At 42.9% G+C, this 17,942-nt stretch overlaps 1 protein-coding gene across 3 annotated transcripts in view; it reads right to left on the reverse strand.

Moving 5' to 3' along the window:
- The window catches only part of WDR48 (WD repeat domain 48), a 49,797-nt gene extending 34,334 nt beyond the window's left edge, over positions 1-15,463 (reverse strand). For all 3 annotated transcript variants that reach the window (XM_007517299.3, XM_060180403.1, XM_060180402.1), the window contains exons 1-2: positions 15,383-15,463; positions 1,004-1,144 (exon numbers count right to left, since the gene is read on the reverse strand). In XM_007517299.3, the coding sequence (XP_007517361.1) occupies positions 1,004-1,144; positions 15,383-15,430 (189 nt within the window). In that variant the 5' untranslated portion in view covers positions 15,431-15,463. The remainder of the gene's footprint in view (positions 1-1,003; positions 1,145-15,382) is intronic.
- Positions 15,464-17,942: the final 2,479 nt, after the last annotated feature.

Raw genomic sequence — 17,942 nt, forward strand, 5'->3', positions numbered from 1 at the left:
CAGGAGTCAGATTTGAATATTGTAAGCCTCCCCTTCCAGAAAAAAGCAGCATTCCAAAGCCATCGTTTCCACTGGCTAAAGAAAGAGCCCATAGGACTAATGCCCATTTAAAAGGAAGCATAGCAACTGTACAAGGTAGGGGCTCTTTTGGGGCTCAACATTAGCTCACAGAACTTGCTAAAAAGACACAGATTCTTAGTAATACAAGGTCTAGCTCTAGGGTTTTGAAGTTAGAGTGGAACTGATTCTCTGTGATTTACCAGCTATTTAACTCTGAATTTTTTTTTTTTTGAGTCTTTTGTTCCTTTTGTGGAAATGGCTAACAACAGCCACCTTAAAGGATTGTTTTGAGAATTAAAATGATCTTGCATGTGCAAGTGCTGTAACAGTGTCTGGCACTTAGGCGCTCAATAAATGCTACTTTCCTGCCCCTGAATCTTCCTTTCTTAGTCATCCACAGTACTGGCATTCAAATAAAACAGAAAGAGCTTCTTGCCATTAGACTAGGGATTTCTCTCTCACACATTAGAATCCTATTCCCTGTTTTGAAAGGCTGACCTTAGGTCTCTTTAAGAAGGAAAATATGGTGTTCCCATTTTTATTCGAATGGTCTATTATCTAACATGGCTTTGAGGGTTTTATGGGTGCCCTAACCTCTTCTGAATGAAGGAATATTTGTTCAAGATTAATTATAAATGTAAAAACACATCCAACATTTTTTTTCTAGGAACATCGAAAAAGGTTGCTAAGAAGCTTCTGAGGAACATACTTAAATCAGAAATAAACTGAAACAGAAAAATTTATAGAAGAATGTTCCTATCACCAAACCCAGCTCATGGCAGGGTGGGGTGGGCGGTGCCCTATCCTGCCCCACTCTGCCACCCACAGCTTACAGAACTCTCACTGCAATGCCTTTAAAATTCAAAATGATTAAATTAAAGGTGCCATCCTAGACCAAAGTTGACTGTGTAGGTCTGAACAGTGAATGTAATCACAGGCTTACCTTGTGCTGATTGACACTCCATATTCTTATAATGGAATCGCGACCAGCTGTGAAAAGTCTATTTAGAGCTGGATCCAGCTGCAGGGCATTGACTCCATTCCGGTTGTACTTCTCCACTTCATCTCGAATAACGTAGGAAACCTAACATAGGTGTCAAGATGTGCTTTTTATGAAGTTACAAAACGTGGACTTAGACAGACAGCCCAGTAGTGGGTCAATCAGAAATTCAAAAATTTCATTTTTTATCTAAAAATTTTAAAAATTATTTATTTATTGGCTAGAGAGAGAAATCAAGAGGGAAGGGGGAGATATCGAGGGAGACAGACACCTACAGCCCTGCCTCACTACTTGTGAAGTTTTCCCCCTGCAGGTGGGGACCAGGGGCTCGAACCTGGGTCCTTGTGCACTGTAATGTGTGCACTCAACCAGGTGCACTGCCAACCCAGTCCACAAATCCCATTTATTCAAAACAAATAAAACTTAACTTTTCAATTCAATTAGAATGTTAAGTTCACGTTGATCAAGTTTGATGATAAGCTAGCCAAAGTGCTCCCTAACTCGACTCCTCTCCCACCAAGTAGTTGGACTAAGTCTTAAATATAAACTTTGCTTATAGATGCCCAGTTGCTTACTCTACTAGACGCATGCTTTGGCCTAAAGGGCCTTGAGTCCAGCTGTTGAGCCTACCTCCCCTACCCCCCATACACCATACACACACTGTGCCTCCAGCCGCATAACCGCCACTTTCCTCTCTGGAAGCTTTTCCCTTCACTCTGCCTGGCTAACTATCCCGCTACAATCTTTAGGTATTGCTCAAATTACGGAGCCTCAAGGGACTGGGTGCTGGTGGCTCTACACTTCACATGTTATATGCCCAAGGATCCTGGTTCCAGCCCCCGGTTCTCACTTGCAGGAGGCAAGCTTCATGGGAGGTGAGGTGGAGCTGCAGGTCTCTGTCTCTCCCTTCCCTCCTGATTTCTCCTCATCTCTATTCAATAAAATAAAATAAAATAAAATAAAATAAAATAAAATAAAATGACCCTGCCTGACCCACTAAGCAAAGGGAGGTTTTGAGTTTTTATAATGCCTCCGACTTCACCTCCAGAGTACGATTCCCCTGCTTTATTACGATTGCTCTGTCTGCTCTATCAACCCAAACAAAGCAATTAGAAAATTAAGAAAAAGTTATCAAGCAGAACTTTTCTATCATAACACTGTGGAGATGAAGGAACCTATTCACAACAGCATAAAAATAAACACCTAGGGGCCAGGCAGTGGTGCACCTGGTTAAGCACACAGGGACCCGCCTGCAGGGGGAAGCAGGGCTGCAGGTGTCTCTGTCTCCTTCCCTCTCTATCCCCCCTCCCCTATCAACTTCTCTGTCCCTATCCAATAGAAATACATAAAAATAAAATATGTAACGAAGGAGACAAGGTCCATAAAAAAATCAAAACTAAACCTTGAATAAAGGAGAAAGTGGTCCTGGGGTGGCACAGTGGATATAGCATTGGACTCTCAAGCCTGAGGTCCTGAGTTCAATCCCCAGCAGAGTGATGTCTAGTTGTTTCTCTCTCTCTGCCTGTCTTCTTGATGAATAAATTAAAAAATCTTTTAAAAAGGAGAAATGCCATACTGTATATATGGAAGACCGAAATTGACAATTCTTTCCTAAACAAGATGCCCACTGGATTCCATTCTAGAAACCGACAATATAAATGCTCCTTTTTTTTTTTTTTGGGGGGGGAGGTATGTGTGCGGAGGAATACCCATTTTAAAATATGAAGATAACTGGATGTTCTCTAAGATCTTTTTTTATTATTTTTTTAATATTTATTTTATTTATTTATTCCCTTTTGTTGCCCTTGTTGTTTTATTGTTGTTGTTGGATAGGACAGAGAGAAATGGAGAGAGGAGGGGAAGACAGAGAGGAGGAGAGAAAGATAGACACCTGTAGACCTGCTTCACCGCCTGTGAAGCGACTCCCCTGCAGGTGGGGAGCTGGGGTTCGAACCGGGATCCTTATGCCGGTCCTTGTGCTTTGTGCCACCTGGTTCTCTAAGATCTTAAAGCCATTTTAAAGTTACCAGAATTACAATGAAAAACCATGACATCTGGGGAATGTTATGCATGTAAAAAAAAAAAAAAAGAAGTAGAAACGCAAAGCAGAAATTGACTGAGTTTGGAGTATGGCACCAAAGTAAGAAAGCAGAAGTATACTAGAGTTTGCAGTGAGTACCTCCCTAATACTTCCTCTCCACTTTTCCAAGCTTTGGGTCCATGATTGCTCAACAATTTGTTTGGCTTTGTATGTTAACTCTCTTTTCAGTCACCAGGTTCCAGGTATCATCAGGATGCCGGCCAGACTTCCCTGGATTGAAGACACCACCAATGTGTCCTGGAGCTCAGCTTCCCCAGAGACCCATCCTACTAGGGAAAGAGAGAGGCAGACTGGGAGTATGGACCGACCAGTCAACGCCCATGTTCAGCGAGGAAGCAATTACAGAAGCCAGACCTTCTACCTTCTGCAACCCTCAATGATCCTGGGTCCATGCTCCCAGAGGGATAGAGAATGGGAAAGCTATCGGGGGAGGGGGTGGGATATGGAGATTGGGCGGTGGGAATTGTGTGGAGTTGTACCCCTCCTACCCTATGGTTTTGTTAATTAATCCTTTCTTAATAAAAAAAAAAATATTAAAAAAAAAAAAAGAAAAGAAAAACCATGACAAATGATTTATGGAATAAAACAAATTCAGAAACATTTTTCTATTTATAAATCCTCTATTTTGATATAAACTATTTTAAATCTATGAGGGCACAATAAACTATTTTAATAAATTATCGGGAGTGCTCAGTGGCTTTATTGGGAAAATTGTAGTTCTCTAAACCTTAAGCCAAAACAAAGTATCACAGGGATTCAATATTAAAATTTAATAATTAAATACTTATTTACTTTATTTTTGTCATTAGGTGACAGATAACTGGGGCTTGGTCTCTGTACAACAAACAAACTGACCACCAGTCATCAAGGTACTTTAGTATTTATTTATTTCTCTTTTTAAAAAAATTTTTTTGTTATCTTTATTTATTAAATAGAGACAGTCAGAAATTCAGAGGGAAGAAGGTGATAGAGCGGGAGAGAGACAGAGAGACACCTGCAGCCCCGCTTCACCACTCATGAAGCTTTCCCCCTTGCAGCTGGGGACTGGGGGCTCGAACCTGGGTCCTTGCACACTGTAACATGTGCACTCAACCAGGTGCACCACCACCCGGCTCCTTATTTCTCTTTTCTTTCTTCTTCTGATAGAGACAGAACTAGAAAGGGAGAAATAAAGTGGGATGATACCTGCAGCATTCCTCCACCAGGTAGGGAATAGGGGCTTGAACTTGGGTCCTGTGTGCGCTCTACCGGCTGTGCCAGCACTGCCCCATCAAGTACTCTTAAGAGACTGGTGAAGAGTTGGGGAGGTGGCATAGTGGTGGAGTTTTAGTCATGGTGAGCTGAAGGTCCCATGTTCAATCCCTGGCACTGCATATACCAGAATGCTATTTTGGCCTCTCTCAGTCTATTTCATGAGACAAACAACAACAAGGGCAAATTAATAAAAAGGTAGGTAAATAATTACAGTCTCTACATAAAGAAGGCTCTCCTAGGTGGGGACCAGGGACTCGAACCTGGGTCCTTGTGCACTGTAATGTGTGGGCTTAACCAGGTGCGCCACTGCTTGGCCCCCAATAGAAAATTTCACATAAAGAAATAAGAATATATAATTGAGCCCAAGGGCAAGATATTCAACCATGACTCACTAAATAAAATCCTATCATTTGGTATGAATTGAGAGAAGCATGCAGGAAAGCAAGCCCCACCCCAGAGGTTCCAGGACTGGGAGAAATCATGGGTTTTGTATAGAGAATGGGGAAGGTTCCTGCTGTCATAGGGTTTAAGCTGATCCCAGCCTAATCAATGCAACCAGTACCACCTTGGCATGTTTCACTTCAGACTGTCCAGAGACATTAGGTGTGGATGGTCAACCCTCCAGCTTCATTACTCTCCTCAGACCTTTCCTAGCTCATAGGACTCCTTAATTCCCTTTCTGGTGGTACACTTCTTAACAAAACCTGAAAACCTAGATATAGACCGGGCTCATAAGATAGGGTATATGTACATATACTTTAAAGCAAGCGTACACAATAGTTTGCAGTGAGTCAATAAATGCAGCAAGCAAGGAGAAAGCCCTAAAAAAGACACCATAAAGAATCTAATTAGGGAGCCAGGCTGTAGTGCAGCGGGTTAGTGGAGGTGGCGCAAAGTGCAAGGACCGGCATAAGGATCCTGGTTCGAGCCCCTGGCTCCCCACCTGCAGGGGAGTCACTTCACAAGCGGTGAAGCAGGTCTGCAGGTGTCTATCTTTCTCTCTCCCTCTTTTTTTCCCCTCCTCTCTCCATTTCTCTCTGTCCTACCCAACAATGATGACATCAATAACAACAATAACAACTACAACAATAAAATAAGGGCAACAAAAGGGAATAAATAAATAATAAACAAAAGAACCTAATCTAATATTTCTACTTAGACCTAGATATCCTCCTCACCTACTTCTTATTTCACTTCCCTCAATAACTCCATAGCTAACCTTCTCAGACAAAGTAAGGAGGTACAAAAGATGGCTAAGGGTAAGAGACTGGCACACTTTAATGACATCTCTTTGGTCACTACCAGGCCACCCTATCATTTGGGGCCCTAGTCAGGGAGTCCTGGGATTCCCACACAGACACGATGGGCCTAGACCTCTAACAGAGCCCTCTCTCTACTGTCATTGGTCATCTCCATCAGGAACAACATAATGGACCCCTCTGTGGGCCCCTAGAGGACCTTGCCCTCAATGTGGATCAACAATGGTAGGGAATGTTCCATTCTCCAAAGGGAGGCTGGATAACATACGCTACCTACTACTTGAGGAAGATGGGTTCTGAAATTAGTGCAGCCTGGAATGTTCCTAGCTGTGTCCACAGAATGCGAGCTCAGACCTACAGGGATGCAGAGGTTACATGGGCTCCTGTGCTGAATATGGGCCCTAGATCAAATCAATGGGGTTTACAGTTAACAATGTTTATATACTTTCCCCAATTTTGGGAGCTACTCTCTTCCCTGATCTAGCTTTCTGGTCCTTTTTTCCAACTATGCATCATCTCCCTAGACAATAACCTGGGTCCACCTACATATTAGCTGTCAGATTCAAGCAAAACCTAGTCATGGGCCCCTTGGAATATACCTAAAACAGACATGCTAGCTTTTTCCAAAATGGAGACCTCAGATCTCATCTGCAATGTTCTTGTTGTTGATTAGTCAACAATATGTTCTGCTTTATATATTAATGCTTTCTCAGCCACCAGGTTCCAGATGCTACCATAATGCCAACTGGACTTCCCTGGGCAGACGACCCAAACAATGTGACCTGGAGCTCCGCTTCCCCAGAGTCCTGTCCCACTAGGGAAAGAGAAAGACAAGCTGAGAGTATGGATCGACCTGCCAATGCTTATGTTCAGCGGGGAAGCAATTACAGAAGCCAGACCTCCCACCTTCTGCACCCCACAATGAAATGATTCTGGGTCCTGATGGAATTGGAGTTGAGACCTCTGGTCATCTTCCCTCAACATTTTTCCTCCATCTCTGTGTAAGGACCAAAATTCATTATGGGGTGCAGAACTGGAAGTTCTGGCTTCTGCAATTGCTTCTCTGCTGGACACAAGTGTTGGCAGGTCGACTAATTCTCTCAAAAGTTTAATACATACCATATTTATCTATCTCATTCTTTTGGGGATTATACTTTCTCCATTAGAATAAATGCTCTCAGAGGACAAGAAATCTGTCAGCCTTATTTCTTCCATCACAGTCTCACCAAACATCTGACACATATAATAAATATCTGTTGTGTGAGTCAGATACTGGAAAGCCATCAGGAATCAAGCTGGCTTCAACGTCAATTTCAGTCTCTCTTAATCTCTCTCCCTGGGGTTAAAAGACTCCTCCACCTGTACGTCTCGATACATTTCCTTTTATAGAGATCACACAAACACATTTTAGTTTTAATTTCCAAACTTCTGGGAAAGTATCTCACTGGCCTAGTGGAGAAAGATGAGAGACTATAAGCTTTTTCCTCTGCAGGTGGAAATCTTTAAATCTTTAGCAAAATAACCTGTGGCAAGCTTACCACAAAATAACAACAGGAACTGGAAGTATTCCACTTAGAAACATTTTGGCGCTCACAATTACAGAAGAATACAATCACCAAATGTTGCGACAGACCGCAACTGGTTGACACAGAAAGTGATGATATATTTTTCACTGAAACACTATTGGGCTGTATATAGTAGTGTTTCAAAATATTAAACGTACTTAAAAATAAACACAAGTCTGAAAATATATACACACTGCATACATAAAACGGATAGCTATTCTGAATAATGGTGATTTTCACTCAATCATGTGCCTTTTTATATCAATGTTTTATAGTGGACCTATATATTACTTTCTGAAAGTTATAATTTAATTTTTATCCATTTAATCATTGCCTGTACTCAGGAAATCAAATTGTGCAAAACGACTGCAAGTGAGAAACAATTTCCTTATTGTCTAGATAAGATGCCCCATACTCAAGCCCCCAAATTTCTTCTTTTAATTCTTGGTTGACTTTTTTCTGGATAATTATTGCTGTCTCTATCCAATAAATAAAGATAAAAAATATTTAAGAATTAAAAAAAAATTAAAAAATTTCCTTTTGTTGCCCTTATTGTTGTAGTTATTATTGTTGTTGTTATTAACGTTGTTGTTGTTGAATAGGACAGAGAGAAATGGAGAGGAGGGGAAGGCAGAGGGGGGAGAGAGACACCTGCAGACCTGCTTCACCGCCTGTGAAACGACTCCTCTGCAGGTGGGGAGCTGGGGGCTCGAACCGGGATCCTTATGTGCTTCCGGTCTTAACCCGCTGTGCTACTGCCTAACTCCCAAGAATTTTTGTCTTTTTTGAATGGATGCCCAAGAGAAGAATTGCTGTATCACATGGTAGGTCCATTCCTAGTATTTTTTTTTTTTTTAATTTCTTTATTGGGGGATTATCATTCCCAGTATTCTGAGGAATCTCCAAACTGCCTTCCACAGGATTGCTCTGGCTATTCTGGGTCCTTTGTGGTTCCATATAAACCTTTTCTTCTTTTTTAAAAAATGTATTTTATTAATTTTAATGAAGAGAGAGAGAGACAGACAGACAGACACCGACCCCAGAGCACTGTTCAGCTCTGGTTTATGGTGGAGCTGGGGACTGAACCTGAGACCTTAGAGCCTCAGGCATGAAAGTCTTTTGCAGAACCATTATGCTGTCTCCCCAGCTCCCCATATAGATGTCTACAGCACTTGTTCTAATCCTTTTAAAGAAGCTCATTGGGATTCTGACAGCATTGCATTCAATCTGTACACTGCTAAGGTCAAGTGACCATCTTACTGTCAATTCTCCCAATTCATAAGCATGAGACTTCCTACACACTTGTATATTCTTTTATTTCTTTCTGTAGTCACTAGATGTTTTCAATGTATAAATCTTTCACGTCTAGCAAATTTATTTCTAGATATTTAACTATTTGGGTGCTACTGTAAATAGGACTGCTTTCTTGATTTTTAAACTTTTTAATTAAAAGTTTTTAAATCATCTTTATTTATTTATTGAATAGACAGCCAGAAATCTAGGAGGACAGGGGTGATAGGGGAGAGGCAGAGAGATACCTGCAGCCCTGCTTCACCACTCGCAAAGCTTTCCCCCTGCAGGTGGGGACCGGGGTCTCGAACCTGGGTCCTTGTGCGTTGTAACATGTGCGCTCAACCAGCTGTGCCACCACCTGGCCCCACTTCTAAGAGTTTTCTATGTGATTTTCTATGCGTCCTAGCATGCTGTCTGCCAATAGTGATAGCTTTACTTCTTCTCCTCCAGTTTGCAATGTATTTCCAAGTTCGTCACTCTGGCACTACCACCAGCTCTCCTCCCCATACCAACACTCTGACTCCAGGAAAGATTTTCTCTTGTTTCTAAGATTTCTTGATTTGATCCATTTATTGTTGACTTGATTTACGCGCTTAGAAAGCTCATTCATCCTAGGACCTGTGGCACTTCAGCTGGAGGAAGATGTCTTGTAACAGCTCGTTAACAACCACCTGTTTTCTTTGCTCCTTAAAGGCTAAAACTTTCCAACTGATTCTTCATTTTTTTTATAAATGTGGTATCACCTTTGTCCTTGGCTAAGTTTTTAGAAGTTTTTTAATGAGAGAGATTCAGAGTTTGCGAGAGAACACAGCACAGCTCAACTCTGGATTATGGTGGCCCTGGACCTGAGAGTGCAGAGCCTCAGACATGAGAGCCTTTTGCATGACCATTATGCTATCTCCCCAGCCCTTGCTTTATTTTTAAAGCTGTCTCTTACTAGTCTATAACTCTCCTATTAACTTTATCATGATGGGAAAGTAGGAAAAATAGCGTCACTAAGGAAATGGTTAAAATATGGTATGTCTGGTCTGTGTGGCCAATGCAGAATGAGCGTGAAAGCAGCATCTGCATACTTCCATGTTCCCAAACACTGTATCAAAAACTTCCTAAAGGAAAAAGATAAGGCACTACAAAGATGTAGAAAACCAGAACCCAATCACTTCAACAATTAGTACGCACCCAACAGGTTTTACTCTAAATATGGAAGAGGCAGTAGTGGGCACAGAGTCTCTCTAGAGCGTAACTAGAAGTGACAGAAAATGAAATGAAGTCAACCCTACAGCAAGACAGAGATGATCCTTGCAGGTACAGGAGACAGTAGAGAGAAAAGGACATACAATAAAGGAGCGAACAAAATGCTGGAAAGCTTTCAGTCAGTCAGGAAAGAGTATATATAAAAATGCAGAGAAGATGAGACCTTCTTTGGCGGTCTTTTTAAAAAGAAAGGCAGCTCAGGAGGTGGTGCAGTGAACAGAGCATTTGGACTCCCAATATGAGGTTCTGAATTTAATCCCCGGCATTACATGTGTCAGAGTGTGCTTTGGTTTTTTTTTCTCCCTCCTATCATAAATGAATACATAAATCTTTAAAAAAAATTAAAAGGGAGGACAGGGTTATTAAAAAGACTGCTAAGGATGGGAAGCCAGACCTTCAGTAGGAAGTGGAAGAAACAGCAGCTTAGTCCCAAGTAGCAAGTATCCACTGAAGTTACACAGTAAGTGCTGCTAGTTGGCTCGACAAACATTTGACTAATATCTCTAGCAATTAGCTGGGAGTCTAGACAAATAACAACAACAACAACAACAAATCAGCTAGAGAGGATGATTCTCTCAACTTCAGATCTGTCAGCATTTCAAGTTTGAATATCCCTGAAGGTAAGGGCAATATGCCAGAGGGTAAAAGCAATCAGGAGACAAGCATCTCTTTGATTATTTTGTTTCAAGAGAATCAGACTGGCTTTCTATTATTGACACAAATTACCACAAATCTAGAGGCTTAAAACAAATCCCATTTACTATTTCACATTTCTGAAGATGATGTAGCCAGGGTTGAGCTTGAGTGGACAGGCTGTTTCCAGTCTCACACACAGTCAAAATCAAAGGGTGAGACCACAAGGCCTGCATTCCTTCCAAAGGGTTCTGGGAGAATCTACTTCCAAGCTGGCTGCTGAATAATTTAGCTATGGTGGTTGCATGCCTGAGGGCCATTTCCCTGTGGCTACTAGCCAGGGGTTGGTTTATCCTTACTCGTGATGGCTGCCAGCATTCATTCCCATGCTTCTGATGTGGCCCTTTTGAGATGCCTAGGCTCTCTCAGACTTCTGCCTCAAGCAAAGGAAGTTCTCTGCTTCTAAGAGTTGATATGACCAGACAGAACCCAGTGGGATGATCCAGGACCCATATACTTAAAAGTCTGTAGCTATGTTTATATCTGTAAACAAGTAACAGAAATTAGGGCATCTGGGACGGGGCACTTGCCCCCACCCCATAACTAATTTTTTTTAATGTGAAAACAAATGCAGATCTACTATCAAATACAAAATTCACAATATTTTAAGGGGAGACTTTAAGACTTTTCAGGCTAATCACCCAGGATCTGTCAAAGTGTACATTAACTCATCTCCATTTAGATATCTAACAGGTGTCTTCATTATGGCCAAGTCTCAAACTGAGTTCCTGAACCTTCTCTCCAAAGTGGCTTTTCCTCTTACCTGCCTCACTGATGAAGTAGGACCTCCATTCTTCCATTTGTTCAGGATCAAAACGTGGTGTCAAACTTAATTTTCTCTTATCTAACATCTTGTTGGCAAGTCTTATCAGCTCTATCTTTAGGACTTATCTAGAATGCAACCAGTGCAAGTAGAGTCACAATCACATGTATCTGAATTTTTCTTTCTTGTTCTTATGTTTAAAAAGGGATTTTAATTGTGTATTCTTTAAAGAGGAAGAGAGACCAGAACACTGCTGAGCTCCGGCATACAGTGGTGCCAGGGGAACTGTGGTCTCTGGAGTCTCAGGGATGAAAAGTCTGGTGCGCTATCTTCCTGACCCAGTGTCTGGATTTCATGAATGGGTACTGTTTTCTCTGCTGTGCTCTCACTCCACTCCTGCATCAGGATGATTTTATTAAAAAATACTTGTACGTCACATTATTTCTCTGCCCAGATCCCACTACTTTCCATCTCTCTCAGAACAAATGGAGCATGGCGAGAGCTCACCAGTTAGGTCATGTGCCTTCCTGTGTACGTGGTCTAGGTTGGAGCCCTGACACCACATGGGAGGTGTCAGAGCATAGCTCTCCCTCTCTTTGTCTCTATATCTGAAGGAAAAAGTGGCCTAGATCAGTGAAGTCAAGCATGTGCCTGTCTCCACAAAATAGGATTCTGGCCTACAATTATATCTCCCACTCCTGATCACTCATTCCCTCCAGGCACGAAGACATTTGTATTACTACACAAACAGGCCAGATACATTTTCACCCCAGGACCTCTGCATTTGATATTCTCACCGCAAAGTCCTTCTGCAGATGGCAATTTCACTTCCTTGAGATCCTTACTCAGAAATCCTTCTCAGGTCCCTATAGCTACAATTTCATTTCCCCTCTGCTGCTTTTATTTTCAACCATTTTTATGTTTTTAATTTTTATTGCCACCAGGATTATCATGAGGGGGCTCAGAGTCAGGACTAAGAACCCACTGCTCCTGGTGGCCATTTTTTTCCTTTCTTTTAAATTTTTTTTTACTATCTTTATTTATTTATTGGATAGACAGTCAGAATCAAGATGGAAGTGGGAGATAGAGAGGAAGAAAGACAGAGAGACACCTGCAGCACTGCTTCACCACTTGCAAAGCTTTCCTCCTGCAGGTGAGGGCCAGGGGCTTGAACCTGGATCCTTGTGCATTGTAACATGTGCACTCAGCCAGGTGCACCACCACCCAGCCTCCATTCTTTCCCTCTGCCCTCTTCCTATTACACTTGCTACGGCAGAGAGAAATTGAGAGGGGAGGAGGAGGTAAAGAGAGACAGATAGATACCTGCAGACTTGCTTCACAGCTCATGATGCATCTTCCCTGCAGGTGAGCAGCAGAGGCTCAAACCCTGGCCCTTGTGCATGGTAATGTGTGTATTCAAGTGGTGTGTCAATGCCCTAATTTGAACTCTTAAAAAGTTTATTTCAACTGGAATTGGCATATTGCACCAAAGTAAAAGACTCCAGGGTGGGTGGATAGGGAGAATACAGGTACAAGAAGGATGACAGAGGACCTAGTGGGGGTTGTATCGTTATATGGAAAACTGGGAAATGTTATGCACGTACAAACTATTGTATTTACTATTGAATGTAAAACATTAATTCCCCAATTATTATTCCCAAAAAGTTTATTTTCCCCAATGACTTTTTATGAAATATTTTGAACACACAGAAAAGTTGAAGAAATTATACAGCAAACATCCATATACCTATCACATATGTTCTGTAATTAATAGTAATATTATTATTTTTCCACAGAGCACTGCTTATCTCTGGCTTACGGCAATCCTGGAGATTGAACCTTGAACCTGGGACCTTTGTTGCCTCAGGCATGAAAGTCTTTTTACATAATCATTATGCTATTTCCACAGCTCTTCCTTCTAAAAAAAAAAAAAAAAAGCTTTGTGGGCAGAGAAGATAACATTAAGCCTACAGCTCCAAAGTCCCAGGTTTCAATCCCCAGCACCACCATAAGCCAGAGTTGAACAGTGTTCTGGTAAAAAAATAAATGTTCTTTTTAAAAAAAAGCCTCAAAGATTAAACAACCAGCCCACAATTAGCACAGTCAGGAGCAAAGATCACACTAAGCTTCGAATAATAAAATGTCTAGAATAAAACAGGTGGCAAGGAAAGGGGCACCATATTGGCAAAACTGACATTTGTTGGCTGTCTCTCCATTTTCTGTTTCTGCTCTCAGTATTTTTTCTCAAGACAAGCATATCCTAGGAGAGGTTATGCAAAGGCTGCTTAAGACATTCTCTGTTACCTTGTATAGTGGGGTGAAAGGACACGAGGTATGTGAGGAAGAGTTAGGATTTGGGAATAGGAGCGGACAGTTTGTTGGGATCTCAATGGTGAGGCTGACTTTACATTACTTCTTGGAGAGTCACAGTGAGGCTGACAGCTCAATAGTTGCATGAAACTAGTGTGGGGCCTCTTTAGTTTTCAGATGTAAGTCAATATATGCGTTTTATTATGTGAGCCAGGTTAAACTGGATTCTGAGTCATTTAAAATTAAAAGGAATCTCCTGCTATGGAAGGTGGAGTGTTCACATATACTTTAGCCATCACTCGGTGCTTGTGCATGGTTGTGCACCTACTTTTACCCAACCTCGCCCCCCCGAAATTCTGAAGTAAGCTGAGAGAGGACATGGATACAGAATGTCAACAACCAATAGGTCAATGCTGCAAGCTGAGAATCTGATCCAGGAGTACACAGCACACACACTGTGAACAGTACTTTTCTTTGAAGAAAAGATATGTAAACCTAACTTTGGTGTCTGTGTGTTTTAAATGAACTCACACAACTTTAAAACACATTTTCTCTGAATCTTCTCTTTAGCATATCAACCCTAAGACAGTTCTTCTGAATGTTCTTCATAGAAAACAGTTCAAGTCACTTCACCCATCTGACTACTGTATTCATGGGTTGAACCTCAGAATCTAGTTCTATTCTCCTAGCTGCAAGAGTGCTTTATATTGATTCATATTCAGCTTATTAAGCACACCCCCCGCCCCCCCACCCTATGCTGCAGTTGATTTATATTTGCCCATCCAAAACATCATTTACGGAGTGTTCAGGATTCTATACCTATCAATGAGAAAATAAAACAAAGTTAAGTTTACTGAAGATTTTATGGCCTATCACCTTTTTCTAGGATTACTTTCTGGGAAGCCTACTTTGTCCTGATTACCTATTAGACACTTCACTGATTTTAATTACACATAATACTTCATCTTATAAAGCAAGTTAAAGTGCTGCTATGAACTCTCAGCTCCGCACGTTGGGGGCCCACTCAGGTGCTCAATGAATCAGTGCATCCTCCCAGCACTGCTGTGTACGCTACATCGCCGCTCCCACTGCCGAAAACAATAACTTCTAACCATATATATCCACAAAAGTGGATTCACACGGGTGCATAAAGCCTGTACGGCACTGTCAGATGATGCTTTCTCCTGGGGCGGGGAGGGGGGGGGCGGTAACAGACTACCGAAACAAGAAAGAAAAATTCAAGGGTGCACCCTTGAAAATTAGGCAAATGTGAAGACGAAGTTAAAATTCCAAAAGGATAAAAATTAAAAAAAAAAAAAATTCCCCCACCAACACTGGCATGTTCCTACGGCGTTTCCCTACCACCGGGGAAACCTGTCCGGCAAGAAGGGCGGGCAAGGGGCTCCCACGTGCAGAGGCCGCCGCCCGCCGCCCCCGCCCGCCCCTCCGCAGCCCGGCTGGGGGCGCGCCCCGCGGCCCCGGTCTGACGCCGTCCAGGCCCCGCGCTTTGGAGAAAGGCAGGTGGGCGGGGAACAAGCGCATTCGAAACACTGCTAGAGAGCGGGCGACGGGCAAGCCCGGGGGCCAAGTCCCGCAGCTGCGGGTCCAGGCTAGGCCCGTGATGGCCCGGAACCCTCCTCAAACCCCGCGCCCCCGCCCCTTCCTCAAGCCGTTAACGCCACGGCCCCACCCCTCGCCTCTGGCCGCGCCCCGGGACGCTCGCCCCCAGCCGCTACCTCGGCCCGATCGCGCTCCGGGGAATATGCTCGCCGGAAGGGGACCCGGGGCGGCCAGCCACGGCCCACGGGTCGAGGAGCGGAGCTCCCATACCTGCACTTTCCTCCGCCCTGCCGTGTTCTGCCGGTGATGGGCCGCCATCTTGCATGTTGACACTCCTACGTCACTTCCGGAAGTGAGGCGGCCGTGCCGGATGTCCCGCCTCTCCCCCTTTTGGCCAAGGGCAGGTGTCGGGTTTGAAGTCGGCTGGTGTCTCACGTGTTGTACCTCTGTGGTTTGTCACTGTGTCGAGTGGCCCTGTGCTGAGGCAGAAATACCCCCTCAAGCAGAAACGGCGTGTGCACATAGTGCTGGCGGGAAAAGAGTCCCTGTGAGGCGAAGGAGCAATGCACGAATTGCGGAGTCTGCGGGGGCTCGGAAGGCGTGGGGCGCGACGACTCCTAGCCCCCAGCCCCACTAGGTAGCCCAGGGAACCGCACGCACATATTTGCAGAGAGAAAACTGACCTCAGAGGAAGAGAAATAGGTGCTTCTCTCTTTCTCTAAAGCGTCCGTTTCGATGAGAGTCTAGGAGGCTAACGCACACAGTAGTGAAAATCCAGTAGTGAAAATCCAAATCCCAAAGGGGATCCTGTAGGATCTGGTGTAACTCATCTCGAAACACTGGGACCGCGAGACTTTTCCAAGGAAAAGTATGACTTAGTTTGCTAATTTTAGGAATTGAGGAGGGGCAGATTCTGATGAAAACGAATCATACCTTTATTGTCCCCTAATGGATCCATATGTTTGTGGCTGTTAAGGACTTGCTGTATATATAGATAGTTCAAATCGAGATAAAATGTAACTAGAACCCCTTGAAGATAATATGAAAGGAATATAATTTTATAATAATTTACAGTAGCTTCAGTTTTGAATATGGGTGTTGAAAATACACTTTGGAGATAGTTAAATACAATATAAACTTTCTTTGTACTTTCAGTACTGTGACTGTTGGTGTATTGCAGTTACATAGGTGACTCATGGATCACAGTTCTTTTGTATAGTGCTGATATATTCTTGTCTAGCTATTTCCTTTTTTTTTCTTTAGATAGGAGAGAGAGAAATGGAAAGAGGAAGGGAAGACAGAGAGGGGGAGAGAAAGACACCTGCAGACCTGCTTCACCGCCTGTGAAGCAACTCCCCTGCAGGTGGGGAGCAGGGGACTCGAACCGGGTTTCTTACACTTTGCATGTGCGCTTAACCCACTGCGCTACCGCCCGACTCCAGCCACCCCCCCCCCCCACGTGAGGTTTCAGCACTCTGGACCACCTTTTCATTCAGAGAGAGTCACAGAGAGAAAGACACAAAGGGAAGAGACCTCACAACACCAGAACTTCCTCTGGCGCACTAACATCTATAGTGGAGTGTATGGGTTTGAAGATGGTTGTGACAAAGTGTACACCCTATTTAGTGAACTAGCTCTCTGGCCTGTCAGTTCCTCGTTTTGTTTTATTAATAAATGGGAATGAAAGACTAGAAATTGATGGGAAAACCTTTTTTTTAATTTTATTTTTTACTTTAATGAGAGAGAATGATACACACACACACACACACACACACACACACACACACACACGCTGAAAGACCAGAACACTGCTCAGCTCTGGCTTATGGTGGTGCTGGGGATTGAACCTGGGACCTCAGAGCCTCAGGAATGAGTGTCTTTGAAGTACCATTATGCTGTCTTCCTAGCCCTGACAGAAAACATCTTTTTAAAAATTATATTTATTTATTGGATAGAGACAGAAATTGAGAGGAAGGGGGAGATAGAGAAAGAGAGACACCTACAGACCTGCTTCACCATTCGTGAATCTTTCCCCCTGCAAGTGGGGAGCCGGGGCTTGTAACTGGGTTATTGCGCACTGTAATGTGAGCACTTAGCCAGGTGTGCCATCACCTGGGTCCTGGCAGAAAACTACTTAAGCAAGACTGACAATGAAAATTTGTAGAAAAAGAATCTGTACTTCATTTTATTACCAAAATATTTATTTATCCATGTAGTCATTCAAGCAACAAACTTTATTTTTAGCACCTACAAAGTGCCAGGAACTGTATTAAGTGTTAGGAGTCCAGTAGTAAGTGCACATAGTCATATAAATTTGAGATTCAGGGAAAACCAGGCATGAACTAAACCCAAGTATTGTGATGCACAAAATGGCAATGGAACAGGATTAGAGCTATGCACAGAATCTCCAAACTTAGGGGTCAGGTGGTGGCACACCTGGTTAAGTGCATACATTATAGTGTCCTAGGACCCAGTTTCAAGTCCCTGATCCCCACCTGCAAGGGGAAAGCTTCACAAGTGGCGAAGCAGGGCTGCAGGTGTTTCTCTGTATCTTTTCCTCTTTATTTTCCCCTCTCCTTTCAATTTCTCTCTGTCTCTACCCAGTAATAAATAAACAAAATATCTTTTTAAAAAAAAAAAAGAATCCCCAAACCTCTGTTGAGTGTTCAGGTCACCAGGTGAGGAATAGCCCATATTCCAGGAGTGTCAGTCAGCGTCTTGGAGACTGTTGATTTCAGTGATCTTTCAGAATCATGTAGGGATCGAGTTCTTTTTTCTCTCTCAAAAGTTGTAGATGTGCTTTACCTTATTGTTGTGCTTCTATTAGCAC

This window comes from Erinaceus europaeus, chromosome 21, assembly GCF_950295315.1.
Source record: "Erinaceus europaeus chromosome 21, mEriEur2.1, whole genome shotgun sequence".
Classification (NCBI taxonomy): Eukaryota; Metazoa; Chordata; class Mammalia; order Eulipotyphla; family Erinaceidae; genus Erinaceus; species Erinaceus europaeus.